This window comes from Clavelina lepadiformis, chromosome 7 (assembly GCF_947623445.1).
Source record: "Clavelina lepadiformis chromosome 7, kaClaLepa1.1, whole genome shotgun sequence".
Taxonomy (NCBI): Eukaryota; Metazoa; Chordata; class Ascidiacea; order Aplousobranchia; family Clavelinidae; genus Clavelina; species Clavelina lepadiformis.
Window position 1 is genome coordinate 15123278 of NC_135246.1, and position 19722 is coordinate 15142999.

Sequence of the window (19722 nt, forward strand, 5' to 3'; positions counted from 1 at the left end):
ATAGTTTGTGTAAATACACATTTTAAGCCATCATTTAACGAAACGCATCATTAGCTGTTTGCATTTCAACAAAGCTTTTAATAACCTTCTTTCGAATCATCACTTTCACCACAGAAGGTGCGCATGGATACTTTAACGCAACAAACAATGTTGTACACTGCGCAGGCAACTCTGGTACAATTACAGTATATAACGAAATTTCACGTAACCACAAGTATTACTACGTACAGGTATGACATGCTTGGAAGTGACCAAAATCCGTTTTACGTGCTCAAGTGTTCCTTTCTGGTGTGAGTTGGTGACTAAAACATTAGCAAATAGCATTCCTAAGTTCTTGCATGATATTTAACAAAGATGCTTGATAACGCTGCAGCTTAAATGGTGCATCATCAATGCATATTATGTGAACAAGACTACGAGGTGACACCAGGAAAAATTTTCTCTAACTTAACCACATTGTGTGATGTATAGATGAAATATGATGCTACTGGACTGAAGATTTTATCACACAAAACACATCTAGTGAGTATGCTTGTATTTACACAATTGCAAAGATGTCATCGTGAGGTTAGGATCGACACAACAATAACCATCATAGATAATGAATCACTTCTTTATAAGTTACAACCATAAAATTGATGACAAATTAGTAACATTCAGTATTATACATTTTTCGATGAGGTTGGTTTTTGAAAAGATAAACAATTAAATGAACAAGAATTGGAACAATGAGACTGACTGTACATTTACAGAGAATACTACAACATCAGCAAATCATAGCATTATTTTTATTTCGAAATTGTTTGTTGTTTATGAGTGAAGCATAACACAATACCAGACACATAAACCTCTGCACTTGCAAATTATTAGCTTACGATTGCAAACAGTAAAGCTGGGCAACATGAATTGTTGTAGAGCCGTTTGCTAACATTCTTTGAGCACACCTGTAGTTTAAATCAGGTGACATTAAGCTACCACTGACAAATATATTCCCATTCTAATGCTTACACAATATGTATAAAAGCAAAGCGTATAATTTTTGTAATAAAGTTCAAAACTTTTTAAAATGCACTGCTGCATGAAACAAAGTTGAATGAAATAAAAGCAAAAAATTTCAACATATCATGTTTGAAAGAAGAGGTTTTTAAACTGAAAGAGACAAACAGCAAGTGCACACACATGATACAATGATGACAAATAAAATGACAATGCTGGGTATTTTTATTCAACGATGGATGACGTTGCCATTTGGTTAACACCACATGATCCGTCACCCCGGTAAATTCGATAATAACCCTGCAAGACAATAAATGAAACATGAGATGAAAAGTAGCGCAATTGTAATCTATCCAGGAAAAGTAGGTAAACATAGTTTATGGTCAGCAAACACAACTGAATGTTCATTTCAAACTGCCTGTTACTTACTTTTTCACCCCAGTTTGCACCCCAGCTATTCTTAATGATCCAGTAAGGAGTACCATTTTCTATTAAGAAGAACATTTTTATCGGTCGTAGGTTAAACAATAAACATGAGTGCCTTCTTAGCTACAACAATATACTTCCAAAATACTTAACAATTCTTAATCATAATAGCAAACTGAAATAGACTTATAAACTTAAACTAGTCAACAATGCACACCTGAACCAAATCCAACGATCAGAACACCGTGATCCAAACTTTTTGGGTTGCAGAAGAGTTTCCATGGATGTGAAATGCCACCCCAGTAAAACTAATGAAAAGTATTATCACTATCGTATTAGTGGAATGTAATAAACACCATGGTGCATGCGAGACAATACAAGAAAAGGCTATCAACATAAGCATGATAATACTTTCATGTTAGCTTAACAGCGCAGTGCTCACCTGCATCAAGTTGGCATTAATCCCAATAGAGATTGGTCCGTTTTGTGCCAACCATGCAGCAAGCTTCCCTTCATTAGTGGGTAAAGCCACAGAAGAATTAATGTAGACTTTAAGGTCAGACCGTTTAATGTCACACTTCTCGTTCTCACCCACATAAGGGTAGTCCTTCTCTGGTTCCAAACCACCTTTCAAAGCAGATAACGACTTACAGTCAAACTGGGCATGACATAAATATGTACTCCAGTTTCTATCACAACTTACTCAAATTTTTACTAGAAACCTTGAAATCCATATTCAGGTTTTACCTAGTTTTTCGATGCTCTTGTAAGCGTTTGATGGTAATCCACCGCCACAACCTTGATCAAGGGAATCACAATCAACCAGTTCTTGTTCAGAAAGTGAGACCAGTTTCTTTTTCTTGATAAACCACTGGCCTTCTATATTTCCAGTTGTGGAAAAGGCCCAGCAAGACCCACACTGACCCTGAGCAGTGAATAAAAAACAAAGACTATATAGTATACAGTAGGATGTTTCATTTTTTCACCATTTTGGAATTTAAAAAAGCTTGGGGTCTCCCTAGGCGGTATTTTGGGCACAATGAAAGAATCTAAACTTTTTTTTGATTTATGACGTCATTTTGAGGTTGCACCCCCTTGTTGAAGTTTCAGTGGAGGTGCATTGTTCTAATTTGGCGATATCTTGGTAACCGATTGAGCTAGGGCCATTATCAAGGTGTCAAAAGATGCAGAATGGCTGGTTTCCTATAACCACTCAATACATTTTAATTGCATTTTCGCTCTAGAAAAAAAGTTATTTGAGAAAAACCTAAGTTTTGACATATTTTGTATGCAAATCACAATGTAGTTCCCAACATACAAAATATGTCAAAACTAAGGTTTTTCTCAAATAACTTTTTTTCTAGAGCGAAAATGCAATTAAAATGTATTGAGTGGTTATAGGAAACCAGCCATTCTGCATCTTTTGACACTTTGATAATGGCCCTAGCTCAATCGGTTACCAAGATATCGCCAAATTAGTACAATGCACCTCCACTGAAACTTCAACAAGGGGGTGCAACATCAAAATGACATCATAAATCAAAAAAAAGTTCAGATTCTTTCATTGTGCCCAAAATACCGCCTAGGGAGACCCCAAGCTTTTTTAAATTCCAAAATGGTGAAAAAATGAAACATCCTAGTATACAGCCTGCTGCAAATTGAAGTTCATTATAAAAGTTAAGACAGTTTAAATGCTAAAAGAAAATAGTCATGTTTGTTTCCTATAAAACGGTTTCAAACAAACGTTGTGTACATTTGTAGGGCTCTTACGTTTGCGTTGCATTCATGCACTAGCATTACGTCATGTCACTCACTAAAACCATATTTTATGAAGCCTTAAAAAAAGTTGCAATTGTCAAACGTGTTGTGCTACAACGAAATGGACTAAAAGCAATGTCACATGATGAGCTGTTCGAATTCCCAATACTTAATTGCAACCAGACATCAGGAAATAGAAAGCAAACCACAGACAAGCAAACAACTTTAATTAACTACGATTTTAAGTGCAGTGACATAGCAGAATAAAATATAAATAAATGCAAGATGGTGCTAGACAAATACACTGAAGTGCAAATGATGAAAAGTTAACATTGCCTTGATATAAAGCAAGTAGGCGATAATAGATTAAGTGGCATCATATACATGCCGAGTCTTATCTTGTATCGTAATGCACTATAATGCACACATACTACTGCATTCAATAATAATAGCAGACACACTGCAGTTGCATCAATGACCTGAAATAAACAGCTGACTTGTCAGTAATGTCCAGCAATCAGCACTTTCTTGTTTTTGTATTTTGCACCAACCTGATTCTTCACCGGTGTTACCGCCCCCTTCTCCCGCCAATCAAAAGAATCTGGGGTATTTTCGACATCAAGATCAGACAGGTCAGCATCTTTTATGTCGACCAGTTTCTTGGTGAATCCAGGTGCCAGGTAACGTGCATATTCGTCCTCTGCAAGCAAATATATATAATGCAGGAATTACAGATAGAAAAAGTTTTTAAATCCAGCACAGAGTAAGATAAAAAATACAAATAACAACATCCATAAAAGCGGAAATTTGGGAAACAAATTTTACCCGAATAATCCATAAATTTGGTTATTCCATAAATGGCAGTTCCTTGTTCCATGTCATTCAGTTTCCTTACAATCTTTAAATTTTTATGAAAAATTTCATACCTTTGTTGATATATTTCAGATGATTCATCTTTGCTGCAATTAATAATATTAATAAAAACACATGATTACAAATCTATTACAGGTGATGGAGAATAATGAATTCAAATAAAGACAAAAATACTAGTGTTTGATGACATTTACATCCTTTCGTTTCTAGATACTGTTTTTCACACAAAGTAACCAAATGTACAGCATATTATCTTAAACATATAAACCGACATTTCAAAAGTATAATTAAAGTGCTTTTAAAAAAGTGAGCATTAAATCCCAACTTTGCTCTGAATGTTTAAAATTTAAAACAAACATATGATCTAATACAACTGATAATTTCATCATAATTTGGACATTCAAACTCACCTGTATTCACGCTCATAAGAGTCAAGAAAACGATCAAACATTGGCTTCACATCTTGGTCGTACTCGTAGTGATTTCCAATAGGCTTGCCCATAACCAAGATAGCGTCTAGGAATGAGTTATCAGATACATCACGCTTCGGACGAAATTCAGGAGAGATATTACAGTTTCCCCATGCTGCAATATAAAGGAAAATTCTATATTATTATACATTTTTACACGAATATACTGCCATAGTACTGAAGGCATTTTCACGAACTGTGTTAATAATGTTTATAACAACATGTTACACATATCTCAAAAACGGTTCTCATTCATTCACATTCAATCAGTCACCTTCCGGTCTTAGTCTGCTGCAATGTTTAGTAATAGAAGCATTCTCATGAGAAGGCACTGATAGCCATGCTTTAATCCATATCTTAGCAGAACAGTATCGCTACAATGTTGAAAACAATACAAGGTTACAAGCATTTTTATTAGCAGATCACATTTGCAAAATCTACGGTTATAATTATTTTATCAGTTTTAAAGTAAGTTTGTGCAATTATTTTTTTAATTTATATCTATGCTTAAGTTAAAACTGGGCACACATAACACTAAAAACCAGAAACTAGGGATGTGCCGAATCAAATACGAATCTGAATATTACATAAAAATATCGACAACTTTGTCATTCTCATAAATACGAAACTTGCAGACAGATTTGTGTTAAATCCTATCTTTCACAAAAAGTAAGAAATCTACAACAAATCAACACAGTTTTTGTTTGTGTGATCGTTTGTAAGGACAGTTAAATGGTTACAATAACTTTTCGTAAATTTATTAACTTTCATTAACAAAATAACATTAACTTTCAGGCTTCAGCACTACCATCTATTGGACAGCATTAGCATCTTTTTCCGTACATCGCTGTCGATGTATCAGAGAAAATTCTATCTTGCAACGAGCAGTATTGTCATCACATCTTTCAAAGATTATATCATTGGTGTGCATTCTTGCTGTACAAACTCGGGCTCATCAATAAAAACCTTCTTTAGTATTATGGCCACCGGAAACCAGGCTCTTGCCCAGGATGCGGTTTCTTTTTCCATCCAATGATATACAGCATTGAAGCGATTTTCATTCGTCTGTTGCTTGAACACACCACCTGCTCGTCTGCTTAATTTCACTTTTTTAACTTATGTTTTATGGATTTAACTAATTATGAGTCTAGTGGCCGTGTTAGTTGTTACCAGCAATTATTAACATAACTATTTTTGAGCACATTTTAGGCCCTTTCTGCTTTTTCACTTTTTCATGGGCGCGTGTTAGTACCAACTGGCTTGATTTTTTGTCCCCACCACGCTTTTCACGAAAAATAAAATGATTGAAATTGTTGATTGATTGTATTATAAACGAAAATCAGATTTTATTTTTTCATTCAACAACAAAAGGACAAATTTGCTCATGATTATGTTGCTCAACAGGTGGTTTGATAAAGAGACTTGAGCAAAGTTAGCAGAATTATATTTGATTCAGATTCAACAGAATATCAAAATCTGTTGTTTTACTTCTGAAAAATCTGATATTTGTTTCAATTTAGCACATCTCTAACACTAACAATCAAAGCTTCCAATAACTGACATAAAAATCATACTCACCACTGTTATCTGTTATACCAAAATATTAAATACACACAACTACAACGGTGAGAACCTAAACTGATATGTTTTATAAACAGCCTCATTTATATTCCTTATGAAGAACTACTGAATAGCAAAACTAGTACAAAAACAGTTATATATACCTCGGTGCATTTAGGTTCTTTACTTCCTCCATCACAAATAGTGTAATCGACATAATACATCATTCCTGCAACAACCTTCAAAAAAGAAATGTAAAATAAAGTGCGGCATAGTGGCTACTGGCGAAGTTTTGTCCAAATCAATACTTTAGCAGACTTATTACTTTGAGTAAAAATATATCTTTCATGTGGTTCAGCAAATACTTTCAGTAAAACTAATTTAAAGTCAAATTTCATATCAACTCATTACAAGAGAAACCATACCAATTTAAAACAATGAAAACCTTATTACCTAGAGCATCACTGTGCACTCATGTAGGCTTGTATCTTAGTTAGGTATATAGGCTATATAATTATCTACTGAAGTGCAGATAACAAAGGATTTACAATCCGACTGAGAAAACCTTTGTATGACTTAAACTTGTCGAAATCTCTGATCAACCCCAGTTATCAAGCTTGTCTGTGGGCATTTCCCACACACTTATTTAATAGATAGTTTACTTATTATACAAAGCCCAAACTTGGCACTGGATACCACTTAACCATTGACTGGGACTTGGGAGCTAGTATTGTTAATACCAGCAAAGCAATGGTTTTCAGTATGGAGGACGTCAGATCTTTTGTGGAGCAATCTTTGCATTTTTACCATTAATGTCAATTGTTCAGGCAAATGAAGTGGTTAAAAGTATATCTAGTCTTTTACCGTTATATAAATATAGACATCTGCATCCTGCAATTTTTAACAATGGTGAGCTGCAAAATGATCAAACATATTACCAACTGGTTAAAACATTTAACAAGTATATATTTACATATTACAAAATTTGTGTTTGGTTTAACATATAGAAGTTTCAAAGCATTATTTTAATTACACTTCATTTACTACTGCGCATAAAAAGCAAAAACATAGAAACATATAGGTACATAAAATGTTGGAATTAAAACTTTGGAAAGGCATAGTTAGGTCATACTGGGATACTCGTTCGGTTGTGGAGTGAAAAAGCTTGAAGACTATTGACTGTTAACGATCTATATTGTTAAATTTTATTATCCATATTTTCTCACATACATCATACAGGCCTATTTATCAGACTGAAGCACATCAAGACAAATGCAGTTCTATAACATTATATAACGATTATATTTTAGTTAATTATGGACGTAAAGATTCAGAATTGTATATATTTTACCTGTTTAGACATGCACTTAATCTGCTTAAAGTTTTCTAGATTACTTTGCAGTTCTGAAACCAACTCAGGATTTTTTTGTAGGTCCAATGAGCTTATTCCACCCACCAGAGTACGTCCAAGAATTGCTGCAGATGCCCACTTAACATTACACAAAACCAGGACAGCAAACAGAGGTATAAACAACAACCATTTCAGCATTTTTATGGTATAAACTTAATAAACAGCTTTAAAAACCTTACTTTCTACAAAATATGCAAAGCCCATTTAAGTTGGATATATGGTACGAAAACGTTACCACCGTCAGAAAAAGCACCATATCTGACAAGGCTATTACAGTTTTTAAACAATGAAGAGTTGCTTTGATGTAACTGCATGTGTAGAGGGTGGAAAGTATCCATAGTGTAAAGAGCGGCACCTGCACACACGGGGTTCAACAACATGCACGCCAAACTTTTTAATCTTCACACGTATTTATAGGAAACAAACAAAGAAAATCTGGTTGCTTGAACGCCAATTCATAACAAACAAAAAAACAATTAAGGCTTTAGGGCACGCCAAAATGTGTGTCTTTGCAAGCACGATTTCTCATTAAAAAATTGCCGTACTTTCCAGTTAGAAGATTAAGTAGGCTCCTCCTAATTGTTATTTCTAGATCTTATTACAGTATTAGGCCTAGCCTATAGTAATACCCAGTACCGCCTACTGGGACTGTGCTTACCCAATAGCTTCAATCATACTTTATATATAGATATAACCTACCTAACAGCCTATAACTAGATTACCGCAACTTATAGCGTACCATAAAAATATGAACATTGCTGCATGATAGTTAGGCCTATAGCTCAGGAAAGCCACTATATAGGCTACCAGTGGGGTTGAAAGCACGGATAGTCGGACATGTTTTAGTTTCGTCAGTTGATTTTCTGCATGTCCCTGATAGGTCGTCAATGGAGTTGACAAGTGAACAAAACAAGTTCGAATTCCAACATCCATAACCAAGTAGGCTAAGTACTAGGCCTACAATCCATGACAAAATACTGTACCAACAACAAGAAGGCCAGCCAGTGTTTGTGTTTTTATGACGTAGGTATGTTTGTCACACTTGAGCGAGAACGATTTGCTTTTGTTTCAATCCTGGTCAATCATTCAATCAATGATGCCCGGTTCAATGCGTGTTTCAATCATCCATGTGAGAAAATTTAAAGAAAATCAACAAGTTTTTGAATCAAAATTCAAAAGACTTTGACACTGGAAAATTTTTTTTTTAATTTCTGAAGTTAGAGCTAATTGTTTTATTAGTTGGGATGGAATGAAAAGATGCTGTTACAAGCAATGCAAAGTTGGAAATCGGCGGCTGTACTTTGAGTTTGGTTTAAAGACTATTATAAATCTTTGCCTCATTCCAATATTTGAGTTACTGAAAATCTGAACAAAACTTAATTCAAAATAAATGTAATTAAAGGTAAATTATTATCAAAGGAAAATTTAAGGATCCCAAATATTATACAAAAGGGGTTCAGAACTTCAGATACCCTCGGTACAAAGTAGCCCAACCACATCAACCTTCTTGTTTAAACAGCAAAAGAGGACGAATATCAAATTAAGGTCAAATTTAAGTTATCACCATTATCATGATGATTATTCTTCATTTTATATACGCTGTAGCTTAAAGCACGATTTTTTTTAGTTTAGGCCTACATGAATAAAAATCATTTCATGTTGATAGGATTCTAACTTTATTAAGTTTATTTCCAATAAAACTTACTGATTTTATGATGATATATAATTTGTTAAAATTTTTTAATTCAATCTTGTTTCAAGGTAGAAATGAAAAAAGAATGTATTTCAGTGCACAAAAACTATGTCACGATATTATTATTGCAAATAAGTGAAAGGATTCAAGACTGTTATGATTACAAAAATCTGTTGAATTAAATAAAGATGCAGCCGCAATTATATACTAGATACTTTATTATATATATGTAAAACAATTCCAAAAGGACCTGATAAGTTGACAGCATGACGTAGTTATCCCAAGGTACTATTAGCCTTTGCAGAAAGCAGTAATTGTAAATGTTAACTGCACTACATGTAATCTGTGTAACTGCTTCTTGCTACTAAACTTATCCCAATAACATTAAAAAATGCAATGCCAAAGGTATAAAAATTATATTTTAATGTAATTATATAGACACTTTCATATGAACAAACGTCTAAAACCTAATACATACTTCATATCAACGAAATAATATCGCGAAAAAAAAAGCAATAGAGTACAGCGCAAAAGTAACGGGTATAATCCAAACTAGGCGACGCGACAATTAAACAAAGATAAAATTAAAATTTCAATTTACGTGGACGATATGCTGCATTAGCTACTGGTGCTACTGTTTTCTTCAGAAGAAATACGCAATAAATTGTGTTTCTTTAAAGTTGTTATCGCATAAAGAACATGAAACAGAACAATTAATTATTGTGCAAACTAGTGTTTAAAAACAAATTCAAAATAGTAAGGTAAACTCAATAAAAATTGCGCTGAAATATCAGAAAATTTAAACTCATTTTCGAACGTGCTTGACTGGTCCGAGCTTCTTGCCTTTGCCAGCTGCCGCATTCTTTTCACTTTCTTCCTTGCCTCGCACTACGTCATAAAGTCGATTGCGTTTTTACTAAGATATTTACATCTAGCTGGTATAGGAATGTCATATTGAATACGAAATCCAAGAAGCAACTATTACACTTACATCGGTTTATTGAAGGCAATCTTCTTGGATTACTTTGACAAGCATCACGCTTCGACCCCATCAAGTGATTCTTCCAGGACTCTTCACCTTGAGTGATGTTGCGATGACAAAGGGGGCAATGATCTTGGGTGGTCGGTTTTGCCGCTAATTATAGAATAATAGAAGATTTACAAAAAAATGTTTGTAGCTAGGAATATTCCGCAAATAAACTATTATAACCTCGTACCTGTACACTTTTTATCGGCGATATGCTTTTGTAGATCAACTTTCAAAATTGCCTCAGTACACCTCGGACATTTACCAAAGTTATCCTTGCTGTCACATTCTGTTAATAGATGTTCACTATAGCCAGCAATTTCCACCACCTAAGAAATAATATCTTTGTTTATCAAATTCAATGATCGTGTTTTTCCGGCATTCGCGTGAATTGTATATTTGTACAGGAGTCCTAATTAAAATTTGGTGATGTAAGTTTTATTTCCACGAACTGAATCACCACCTGTTTGCAGTGTTCACATCTCTTGAGCATCGGACAATGTTTCCAATAATGCAAGTCTAGACCCTCCTCTGTAAAGGAATCATCTTTTTCACTACAGAAGATGCACATGCTGTGTGGATGCAAAAAAGAACCAATTAAGACGAATAACACACATTAACAAACGGTAGCAGAGCTACAAGATAACGGAACTGAACCCCATTAAGTGTTTAAAGTGAGGGACAAGACATGTTAACCTTAAATCAGAGCCATATTCAGAAATTAACTTTTGGTCTACACAACTAGTCACAAACCAAAAGCAACATCTTCACCACAAAATTTTTTCTAAAGTTTCAAATGCCTGGTATGTTTCGCTGTTCATTTTGTTTCTGCTGCTCTTATGTTGTATTAAATTTTTTTGTGAATGCATTTCGCTCTTAATTACCAATCACAGTAAAGGATCCCCCAAGGTTGTAATACGAAACCTTGGGATAAATTGATGATGTTAGGCGGGCTATCTATGTTACCACTATCCCAACCAACAGGCAGTTTCTCTATACTAGAGCATGGGTCAGTCTCGGGTATTATTAGAGAAAAAAAAACATAAAGAAACTTTTCTCAGTTATTCAACATTAAAGATCAATGCTTGGTTAATAAATTCCAGCAAAGGAGGGCACTAATATAGAATTGTTATTTAAGATGTAAAGCATGCTGATGTCGCCAAACAAAGCTGTGATGTCATCAGTGTCTGCCAAAAACTTCAAACCCTCTAAATAATTTCTCCAGAGACGTCATAATATTTAGTGTGATACCCACAATTGACTTAAACACTGGTTATTAGGCGCATGTGCTTCACAGCGTGACATCACAATTTCTATCACATACATCATAGTCAGCAGCAAAGTTGCGACCCTTTGCGACATATTTTGGGTGATTATTGCTTAAATATTAGATATTTTAGAACTAAAAAATTTATCAAATACAATTCAAGGATGCTAAGTACTAGCTCCTTAATTTAACAAGCTTTGTTTCAGAATTTATTAAACAGTTTTAGAACTAAAAAATTTGAAAATCACCTAAAAGTACTTACTTTTCCAAAAAGGTATCATCTGCATCTGCTGAGACATTTCCTTGTTTCTGGTCAATAACTGCTGTCAAAGGAAAATATACAAGAAGTTGATGTAATTGAAGCTAATACCTTTACAATGCAGTATAGCAGCAAAAATTCCAAAATATCGTAATCTGGTAACAAAGTAAATTGTTATTCATTTAAATAACAACCAAAACTAGATAATTACGGTCAGCTTCCAAATCCTTCCTGACAGTGTTCTTTTTAGTCTTCTTTCCTTGTTTAGTTGGGGGTGACTGTGTCTAAATACGTGTCATGATATTCTTAAACTTAATCAGTGATGCTGACAAAAATGCAAATTGTTATTTCACCTCATTTGTTTTAGCATTGACAGCCCTCAGTTGCTCCACCTGGGCTTGTAGCTCTGCGATCTATAAAGAAGATGAAAACAAATTTAATATGTTGACATGTTGGATGATAACGACAGAAAAAAGTCAAGTATGAGTCAACACGAGCGAGCAACAGATTTAAATTTGATTTAAAGAAACAAAACGGTTTAATTTAGTGGGATAATTTTGAGTCTAACTTGTTGACGTTTAGCTTGTTCATCAGCTGCTGTTTTAGCCTGCATTTGAGCTTTCAATTCAGATTGAGTTGGTTTGCCATCAATATGATCCATTTCATCAAATATATGCCTAATAATATGAAAATTTTTATGGTTAAATGGCTCAAGCAATGAACTTAAAAATAATCTAAAAACCTGATTTTGAAGCTGTTCATATGTCACATTGTATTTTGCACTCTCTCACTACGGCAAGTGCAAATTGCGTTTTTACTTTTACCCCAATAATATATTCTTCTACCTGTACAAAGGATTCTTTCTTGCAAAATTATCATCTGTAGGTAAATAGGCTTTGACAGGAGCACCACCTATTCGATAAAGTTGTAAAATAACCTTAGTGGCCTCTTCTCTCACGGAGCCAGATGCGTGTTCCAATGCGGGATTGACAAACTTCATAACGGTATCGACAGTTAATGCAGGTGGTTGAATGCCTAAGATGCAGGGAGCCAAGCATGCATTATACAGTATTTACTTTCAGCACATCAAAACTACAGCTATTTAGGTATTAATGTTCGGAAATAAATTTGCTTATGTTTTAAAAGAAACAATTCGTAAAACAAAACTAAATTCATTAAACAACTTCTAAGTCACCCAGTCACTGACAAAAACTCAGACAAAAGATAAATTTGGAATAACATTTGCTTGCATTCTAGAAGAAAATTTTCAAAAAAAATGTAAATTTATTTTTTAAAAACTGAAATCAATATTAAGGCTTGCTGCACACCACTCATACCATATCTGTCAAGCAAACGCTTCACAAGTTCAACACGACTTAAAGCCAATCTCATTGCTAAGTCTCGTTTATAAGGTTGAATGGCTTGCTGTTGTACAAGCTGCAGTGGATGAACAGTCTTAAACGCACTCATGCTGTCAATAAAATCAAGCGCACTTGATCTGGAACGCAAAGCCTAAAAAGAAAAGGTTGCCATTAAGCAAAGAGAACTGTAGTAATACATTTTTTGTCTATACTAATCAATATAAATATCAACACTTCGTAGAACATATAACAAATGCATAATATATACCTAGTGAACACCAAGTTCTGTCTAAATCTAACAGAGTGAACCTAGGTTGCTACAAGTTACCTAACCTTAGTGAAACTGTCATTGCTTTACTTGCACTTTGCTGGGACCAGTTCACTTTTATGAGTTTGAGTAATAAAAGGTTAAGTTGCCAATTGTCGTACTTCTCCTATTTTTTTAATTACAACCAACTCCAAAGTATATAACCATAAAAACACATGCATAATTGCTTCATGTTTCAGAAAAAAATGATGATACAAAACAAATGCTTATATAGTCTTTTTCAATAAATTCATACCGTTTCGCCAGTTTTCTGAATAAGATTAGGCAGTGTTTGCGCTACAGTGTAAGTGGTTTCTATTTTGCCCAACTTGTGTTCTGGTATAAAGTGCACCAGTATATATTCCAGAAGCTTCAAAGAAGCATTGAAAACAGCATGCACTTTATCTGTAAATCAATACCTTCTTTGAATAAACTGTGTTGACAAAAATATACATTTATAGGTATTCACACAAAAATAAATATTTGTAAAAATAAATAATTATTTTAATATTAGTATTGCAAGTACCTTTTATAGCTCTTTTTATGAGAAAAACAGCAGCTCTTAGGGTTGTCTTCAATTCATCCTTCGAAGTTGCAGCAGGAACATTTGATAGAAGTTTGTAGACAGCAAGCAACGAGTCCTCTCGATAAGACCACATTTTAGAATAGGCCCCAGATACCTGATGAGTGGTGGAAGCTATTTTTAGCAACATGTTTGTTTCTTACCAGCGTATTATATTTATTCTTCCTGCATCCATGTCTTCTGCTAAATGCTGATTAGTATTTTTTAACATAACATTCTTTATTTCTGCGATTTCAACCGAGAATTGTTTAATATGCCAAGTTTGCATTGGTAACAGACTTCAGCAAAGGTTGATAGGTATAATGTCTATGTGTGTTCAATGTTTATTGAATAAAAACGTTAAATTTTACCAGTGGCATGTCAAAGACATCGATAACAGAACGTGCTTCTCTGATATTTCTTTCAGACATTGCTTCTGGTTCACCAGCTGGTGCTGTCTGCTCAGGTGAGTCCACTGGTGGCGGTGAGGCAACCTGCATAAATAACAATATTTAGGTTAGCAAATTATTATTAATATTTCTAAGCATTAGAAAGCAAATCTATAAATGGAAACATCATTATGGAAATATTGAAAGGACAAACGTCATCACATTAATTAGGATCCACTGGGATATCTATAGCACAACAGCTGTTTGTCACGTGTTTGAAGTAATGTGATATTCTACACAGCTTAAGAGCAGTTAAAATTCAAAGCTTGCCAAAAGTAAACAGATTCAACAACAATGCGCCATTGTATGGGGATATTTTGAATGACAACAACTGGCTGAAGTCTAAGTCCTTCATAGCTATGCTTTACAGTATATGAATTAATACTTGCTGCTATAAACTGACTTAAAGAGTGTAAAGTTTATACAGAGCTAAAACTGTCAAAATGCAAGCGAAGGTAGCTTCAATGATTAATATAATGATTGCAATAATCAACACTGACAAACACCTTCAACTTACTTCTTCCGAAAATGGATCACGATCTTTGTGTTTTGCAAGAGCAGGTATTACTTTTTCATCATAGTTTACGATGCTGTGTTCGTGTTGCATGGAAGCTTCTTCCTCAACACTCTCATGATATGAGACTGATTCTGTCTGTAAATGACAATGCAAAAAAGGAAAATATAACAGAACAACATAAACACAATCGACAAAATTGCAAAACTCATGGACAACTTATACTTATAGGAAGCTAAATTCGCCATCTTTCCCATACATATGCCATTAAAATTCAATTCTTAATGTCAAGGTAATAGAGACACAAAATTATATTTCCACAATTACCACATCAGCAACGGGATGCGGTGATGGAGTGTATTCATGCTCAACAAATTGCGGGATGACAGGAGTAACTCCCTGAACTGGTGGCTCGGCAAGAGGTTCCTCAGCTGGAGCGATCTCACGAGGACTTGGCTGAGGTTCTGAAAATATCTTTTTTATTTAAAAAATGACATAAGCAAACAAGAATTGCACATTAAATGATATAATTAATAAGCACACATGTTATCATACAAGGTACTGTAAAAACACATCCAATTGTGAAAGAGTGACTCTACCTTCTGCAACTTTCAGTGGAGACCCTTTTTCCCTCCTGGGTGAGTTAGTTGCCAGACCAGCGTCTTCAAGTAAATTATGTTTTTGTAATTGTTGATAAACTTTCAGACGATATTCGTCCATCTGTGCCTTCTTGCTTTTTGCAAGGTCATAGTCTTCGTGTTCTATTGCACGTCGTTTGTCAAGTTCATACCTATAAAGTACAACAAAGACCTTCTAGAGAGGTTTCAAGAAATTGACGTTCACTCAGTGAAACTGACAAAACAGCGAAAATCTGTTAATGGATTGTACCCATAATCACACAAGCTGAAAATAAGTCTATAATTAGTTTAAATAACATTTTCATACCTTGCTAATTTTTCTCCCACTTTCTGTAAATCTGCAATAGCTTGTTTCATCCTTTTTGCAACATCAAAATTTTCCTCTAGAAATATAAAAATCAAGTCAAAAGACCTACCACCGATACAAAAGATCTTCACTTGCTATAGAATAGGTTACAAATTCAAAACAAATGAAAGTGTTAAACAGAATGGTATGTGATTGTCAACATACCTATAACAGCTTTTTTCTTTTTAATGTCCAATCTTCTAATAATTCCTGCAACTTCAGGATCCTAAAAAGCAAGTTATATGTGGTCTAATTAAGTATTATTATTTATGCTGCACATTTTATGAAACTCGACGAAAGATGAAACCAAACTGAAAGCTTGGGAAAAAATAAAGATATAGAAAACATTTGCTACTAATTAATTCAATGTTAATCTTTCAATGAACTGGAAAAAATTCTGTCTGTATAGAATAAAGCGATGACTTAAATGAGTTACAAGTGAAAAAAGTATACAGAAATAACTATTTCTAAAAACTGCTACAAAAATTCCTTTCTTTAAACTTAATTATATAGAAGCATTGTATATACTAGCTGTATATGTATAACATCCAAAAAACACAAATAAAAAGTATGTCTGCTATATATAAAATTATGTATACAGAATGCATGTGTGCTATTTAGACAACACGAAACGTGGAGGAAGTTCAGTCAATAGTCAATGCAAACATTGGTGTTACTACACCAACAGACTTCGTGATTACCTGATACATGTCAAAGGCAAGATCATCCATTGGAGAAATATAATCTGGTTTATTAAATGCAGCAGTATCATTCAAGTAATTTGTTCCATTATTTGGCCCACCATCAAGTTGATGAAGTGGTTGTCTTCTCGTACGCATACCATCACCAATAGCGTTAAATGCCATAATTCCAACCTAAACCATAATAAGACCATATGATAGGCTGATGTATGATGTACAAATCCGGGTAAACGATTTCAGTTTCCAACTTTGTTTACCATATCATGTTATTATACAATATATACAGTATCTATATTTTATAGTAAAACCCAACATTCATATTAACTTATATTGATAACCCACTATGTACCTGATTGTATAAATTGTATTTATTTAAATGATTTTTGTGGACAACAAGTCGTAGATACTGTCCCTCCGCATCGATATGAACTGATTTTAGCTCTCGCGATTTAAATCCCGTTTTTTCATTGTTTGACAAGTAAATGTATCTGCAAAAAAATTGTGTATAATTATCTATATACATAATAATGAACACATGAATTATTACGCAGAAAAAAAGATGTTTTAAAACTATTTGCAAATTAGTTATAATATTCCATATTCCAAACCATAATATTCACATATTGCAGCAGATATGAACTTACTACAGTGTATATACATATACTTCATGCTATACATAAATATTCATACAACAAAGTTTCTGTAGACTTGATGCACTTACCCTAAACGAGTAAAACTTTCCGGTGATCCACTGCTACCAACAAAAAATTCAACTTTTGATCCAATCATATATTGATGAGAAAGAATTTGCAACTTCTTTAGGTGACAAGGTTCATGTAAATGCAGAATTATTTCTTGAGGGTACACACAAAACCTAAAAACACACAAAACAACATGACAAAAAAATTATAAATACGTCATTATCTAACATAACATATGTACAAAATACTTCATATATTTTGCTCTAAAAAGCTGCTGGTGTTAAACTAACCGCGGAGTCTGCCAGCCTGGCACAGTGGGTCCATGATGTTCCAAATTCTTAGCACTATATCCTTCGGCCTCTCCAGTAACACCAACAATTGTATAGCCAATTTTTTTAGGCATAGCTGTCAACTTTTTGTAATTAATGTAATAAAGACACAGAGAACAGCCTTAATCACCAACTAAATAAACAAAACTAACCACAGTGTTTACGTGAATAACACAATTTGAATAAACGACAACACCAAACTAGCCAAACCAAGCTTAGCTTTAGCCAAACTACCAAATATTGTATACATCAAGTTAAAAAATATATAAAAGTCCATTACCTGCAGACTGGACTACTGGTTTAGCATACAAAAGTAATTTTACGACCAAGTTTAGATAACGAATTGAAAACATTAACTATACTTCTATAATGTTTTATTTTACATTATTTCATAACATTAATCAATACTAAAATTAAATCATCAGCACACTACGGGACAGTTTGCATGATGCACATAAATATTTCAGCACACATCGACCGATATGATTTTATCAGGGCCAATGCCAATACCAATTATTTAGTAGCCAAAGAAGCTGATAACTGATATTTGAAGGCAATATTAAAGTGTAGTACAACATAAAATATTGACGTTAAAATTTTGAATGGTACAAGTTTTAACGTTTAATTTTTTTGAAATACTTTTATATGTCATACTTATCAAACCGCTTGTGTTTCAAAAGCATGTGGTGCAAGCAAAACCTTACAACATTAACACTTAACAGTAAAGGAAAATAATGTGGAAGTTAAACAGCTGCGCATGCAAAATTTTTACTGCTGATTAACTGTCTATTCCTACCTTGGTTCTGTGTGAAACTGGAACAGTGGAAACAGGGAAGCACTGTTTCTAGAGCGAGCCAAATCACCTAGTTTTAAAGTGATCTGATATCGGCCGCCGGATTAAAAAAAGGGCAGATACTGATATGCATCAAAATGCGAAATATCGGCGCACATGTTTAATGTACACATTAAACTTAACAATGTGCACACAGAACTTTAGCATGTTCAAGGCAAACGTGGTTGTTTGAACACCAGATTATAATGAATAAGTAAATAAATAAGCTTCCACTGCACGCCATAAAGCCAAAATTTGTTTTTGAGCATGCACAATATTTTGTAAAAAACTGCCATATTTTTAAGATTAAATTATACAAATACCTAGTAGTTATAAATACTTACAATTTGATTTGAATAAGGGTGACCTACAACAGAATAAACCAATAAAATTGAGTAAAGGCCTATCACTCAAAACTTGATCAAGGATTTTTCAAGTAGAACATCATGCAATCGAATAGTTTTGAATGATTTTTTTCCTTCAATGTTATGCCAGTATGGAATGTAAGTTTTATGTGCAATAGACAGCGTAATTTTCAAAGATTAGTATGCACAAGATAGTTAGCCTATGTTAAAAAATTTCATGTGTAACAACATGTCTGCACAATGCGCAGGTTTGCTTTTTTTCTGAACAATTTGCAAGTACAGTGAACTGCTGGCAAGATATTCTTGAAAGTGTGCGTTTGCTGCTTACGCTATGTAAGTAAAAGCAAAACTTTTTAATCCCTCCAATATCATTCAAGGAGATTTGATGTTTATAGATCATAACAAAAATTGCTTATAATCTTGAATCCAAACTTCTGCGTAGGCTATTCATTTGGGATGCAAACTTAAGCGGGAGGTTACCGGTACTATAATGATCTAACTAACGTAATGTATATACAGTACTACTGCACTATAGGCTACACACCAGCAACTCAGCCTACCTACATCATTTTCGCAGAATGGCAGTTACTGTCGTATTAGGATGCTTCATAAACAACGCAGTTGGCAACGGTTTATTTTCATACAGACCGGTGTTTTCTGCGACAACGTTCGTTGTACTGTTTTTCAAGAAAATTTTAAGGTATGTTTGTGTCCGATATCTGTATGATGATGTTTTAAATTTGAGCAGAGGCTCTCATGTGCGTAAATAACGAAACTATTACAAATGTAATGACGTAGGTTTCGTTTAGTCAATTCACTTGAGTTTTAAATTTTGATTTAATAAGCCGAAGTTTCATAAACTTACCAAAAATAGAGC

General features: G+C 33.9%; 2 protein-coding genes across 3 annotated transcripts; both read right to left on the reverse strand.

Annotated features, from left to right (window-relative positions):
• Positions 1-518: 518 nt before the first annotated feature.
• On the reverse strand, positions 519-7693 carry LOC143465259 (cathepsin L-like). Its single transcript, XM_076963463.1, has 11 exons — positions 7435-7693; positions 6248-6322; positions 4798-4897; positions 4464-4638; positions 4006-4139; positions 3732-3880; positions 2170-2347; positions 1865-2049; positions 1640-1730; positions 1426-1484; positions 519-1296 (listed from the first exon to the last, which is right to left on the reverse strand). Exons 1-11 carry the CDS (start codon positions 7630-7632, stop codon positions 1222-1224), a joined length of 1419 nt encoding a protein of 472 aa, XP_076819578.1. The 5' UTR covers positions 7633-7693; the 3' UTR covers positions 519-1221.
• A 1900-nt stretch (positions 7694-9593) lies between these two features.
• Positions 9594-19420, reverse strand: LOC143465760 (centrosomal protein of 104 kDa-like). Of its 2 annotated transcripts, none has more exons than XM_076964228.1 (22): positions 17610-19420; positions 17340-17492; positions 16968-17106; positions 16619-16792; positions 16083-16143; positions 15879-15954; positions 15533-15723; positions 15261-15397; positions 14937-15071; positions 14342-14464; positions 13935-14088; positions 13665-13813; positions 13078-13252; positions 12586-12775; positions 12309-12417; positions 12094-12153; positions 11952-12024; positions 11744-11801; positions 10678-10786; positions 10405-10543; positions 10179-10322; positions 9594-10075 (listed from the first exon to the last, which is right to left on the reverse strand). In XM_076964228.1, exons 1-22 carry the CDS (start codon positions 17720-17722, stop codon positions 9993-9995), a joined length of 2745 nt encoding a protein of 914 aa, XP_076820343.1. In that variant the 5' UTR covers positions 17723-19420; the 3' UTR covers positions 9594-9992. The 2 variants fall into 2 exon arrangements, with proteins under 2 accessions (XP_076820343.1, XP_076820342.1); XM_076964227.1 differs by having other exon boundaries at positions 11744-11804; positions 17610-19419.
• Between the last annotated feature and the right edge of the window lie 302 nt (positions 19421-19722).

What these genes read in the sequence shown, in the direction of transcription:
- LOC143465259 (XM_076963463.1), bottom strand. Translation starts at nt 7,632, where the DNA reads ATGCTGAAATGGTTGTTGTTTATACCTCTGTTTGCTGTCCTGGTTTTG. An exon ending in TTAAGTGCATGTCTAAACAG is followed by an intron (nt 6,323 to 7,434) that starts GTAAAATATATA and finishes TCTTTTTTGAAG; the next exon opens with GTTGTTGCAGGAATGATGTA. An exon ending in AAGAACCTAAATGCACCGAG is followed by an intron (nt 4,898 to 6,247) that starts GTATATATAACT and finishes TCAACATTGTAG; the next exon opens with CGATACTGTTCTGCTAAGAT.
- LOC143465760 (XM_076964227.1), bottom strand. Translation starts at nt 17,722, where the DNA reads ATGCCTAAAAAAATTGGCTATACAATTGTTGGTGTTACTGGAGAGGCC. An exon ending in AGAAAGAATCCTTTGTACAG is followed by an intron (nt 12,418 to 12,585) that starts GTAGAAGAATAT and finishes TCATATTATTAG; the next exon opens with GCATATATTTGATGAAATGG. An exon ending in GATGATACCTTTTTGGAAAA is followed by an intron (nt 10,787 to 11,743) that starts GTAAGTACTTTT and finishes GCATCCACACAG; the next exon opens with CATGTGCATCTTCTGTAGTG.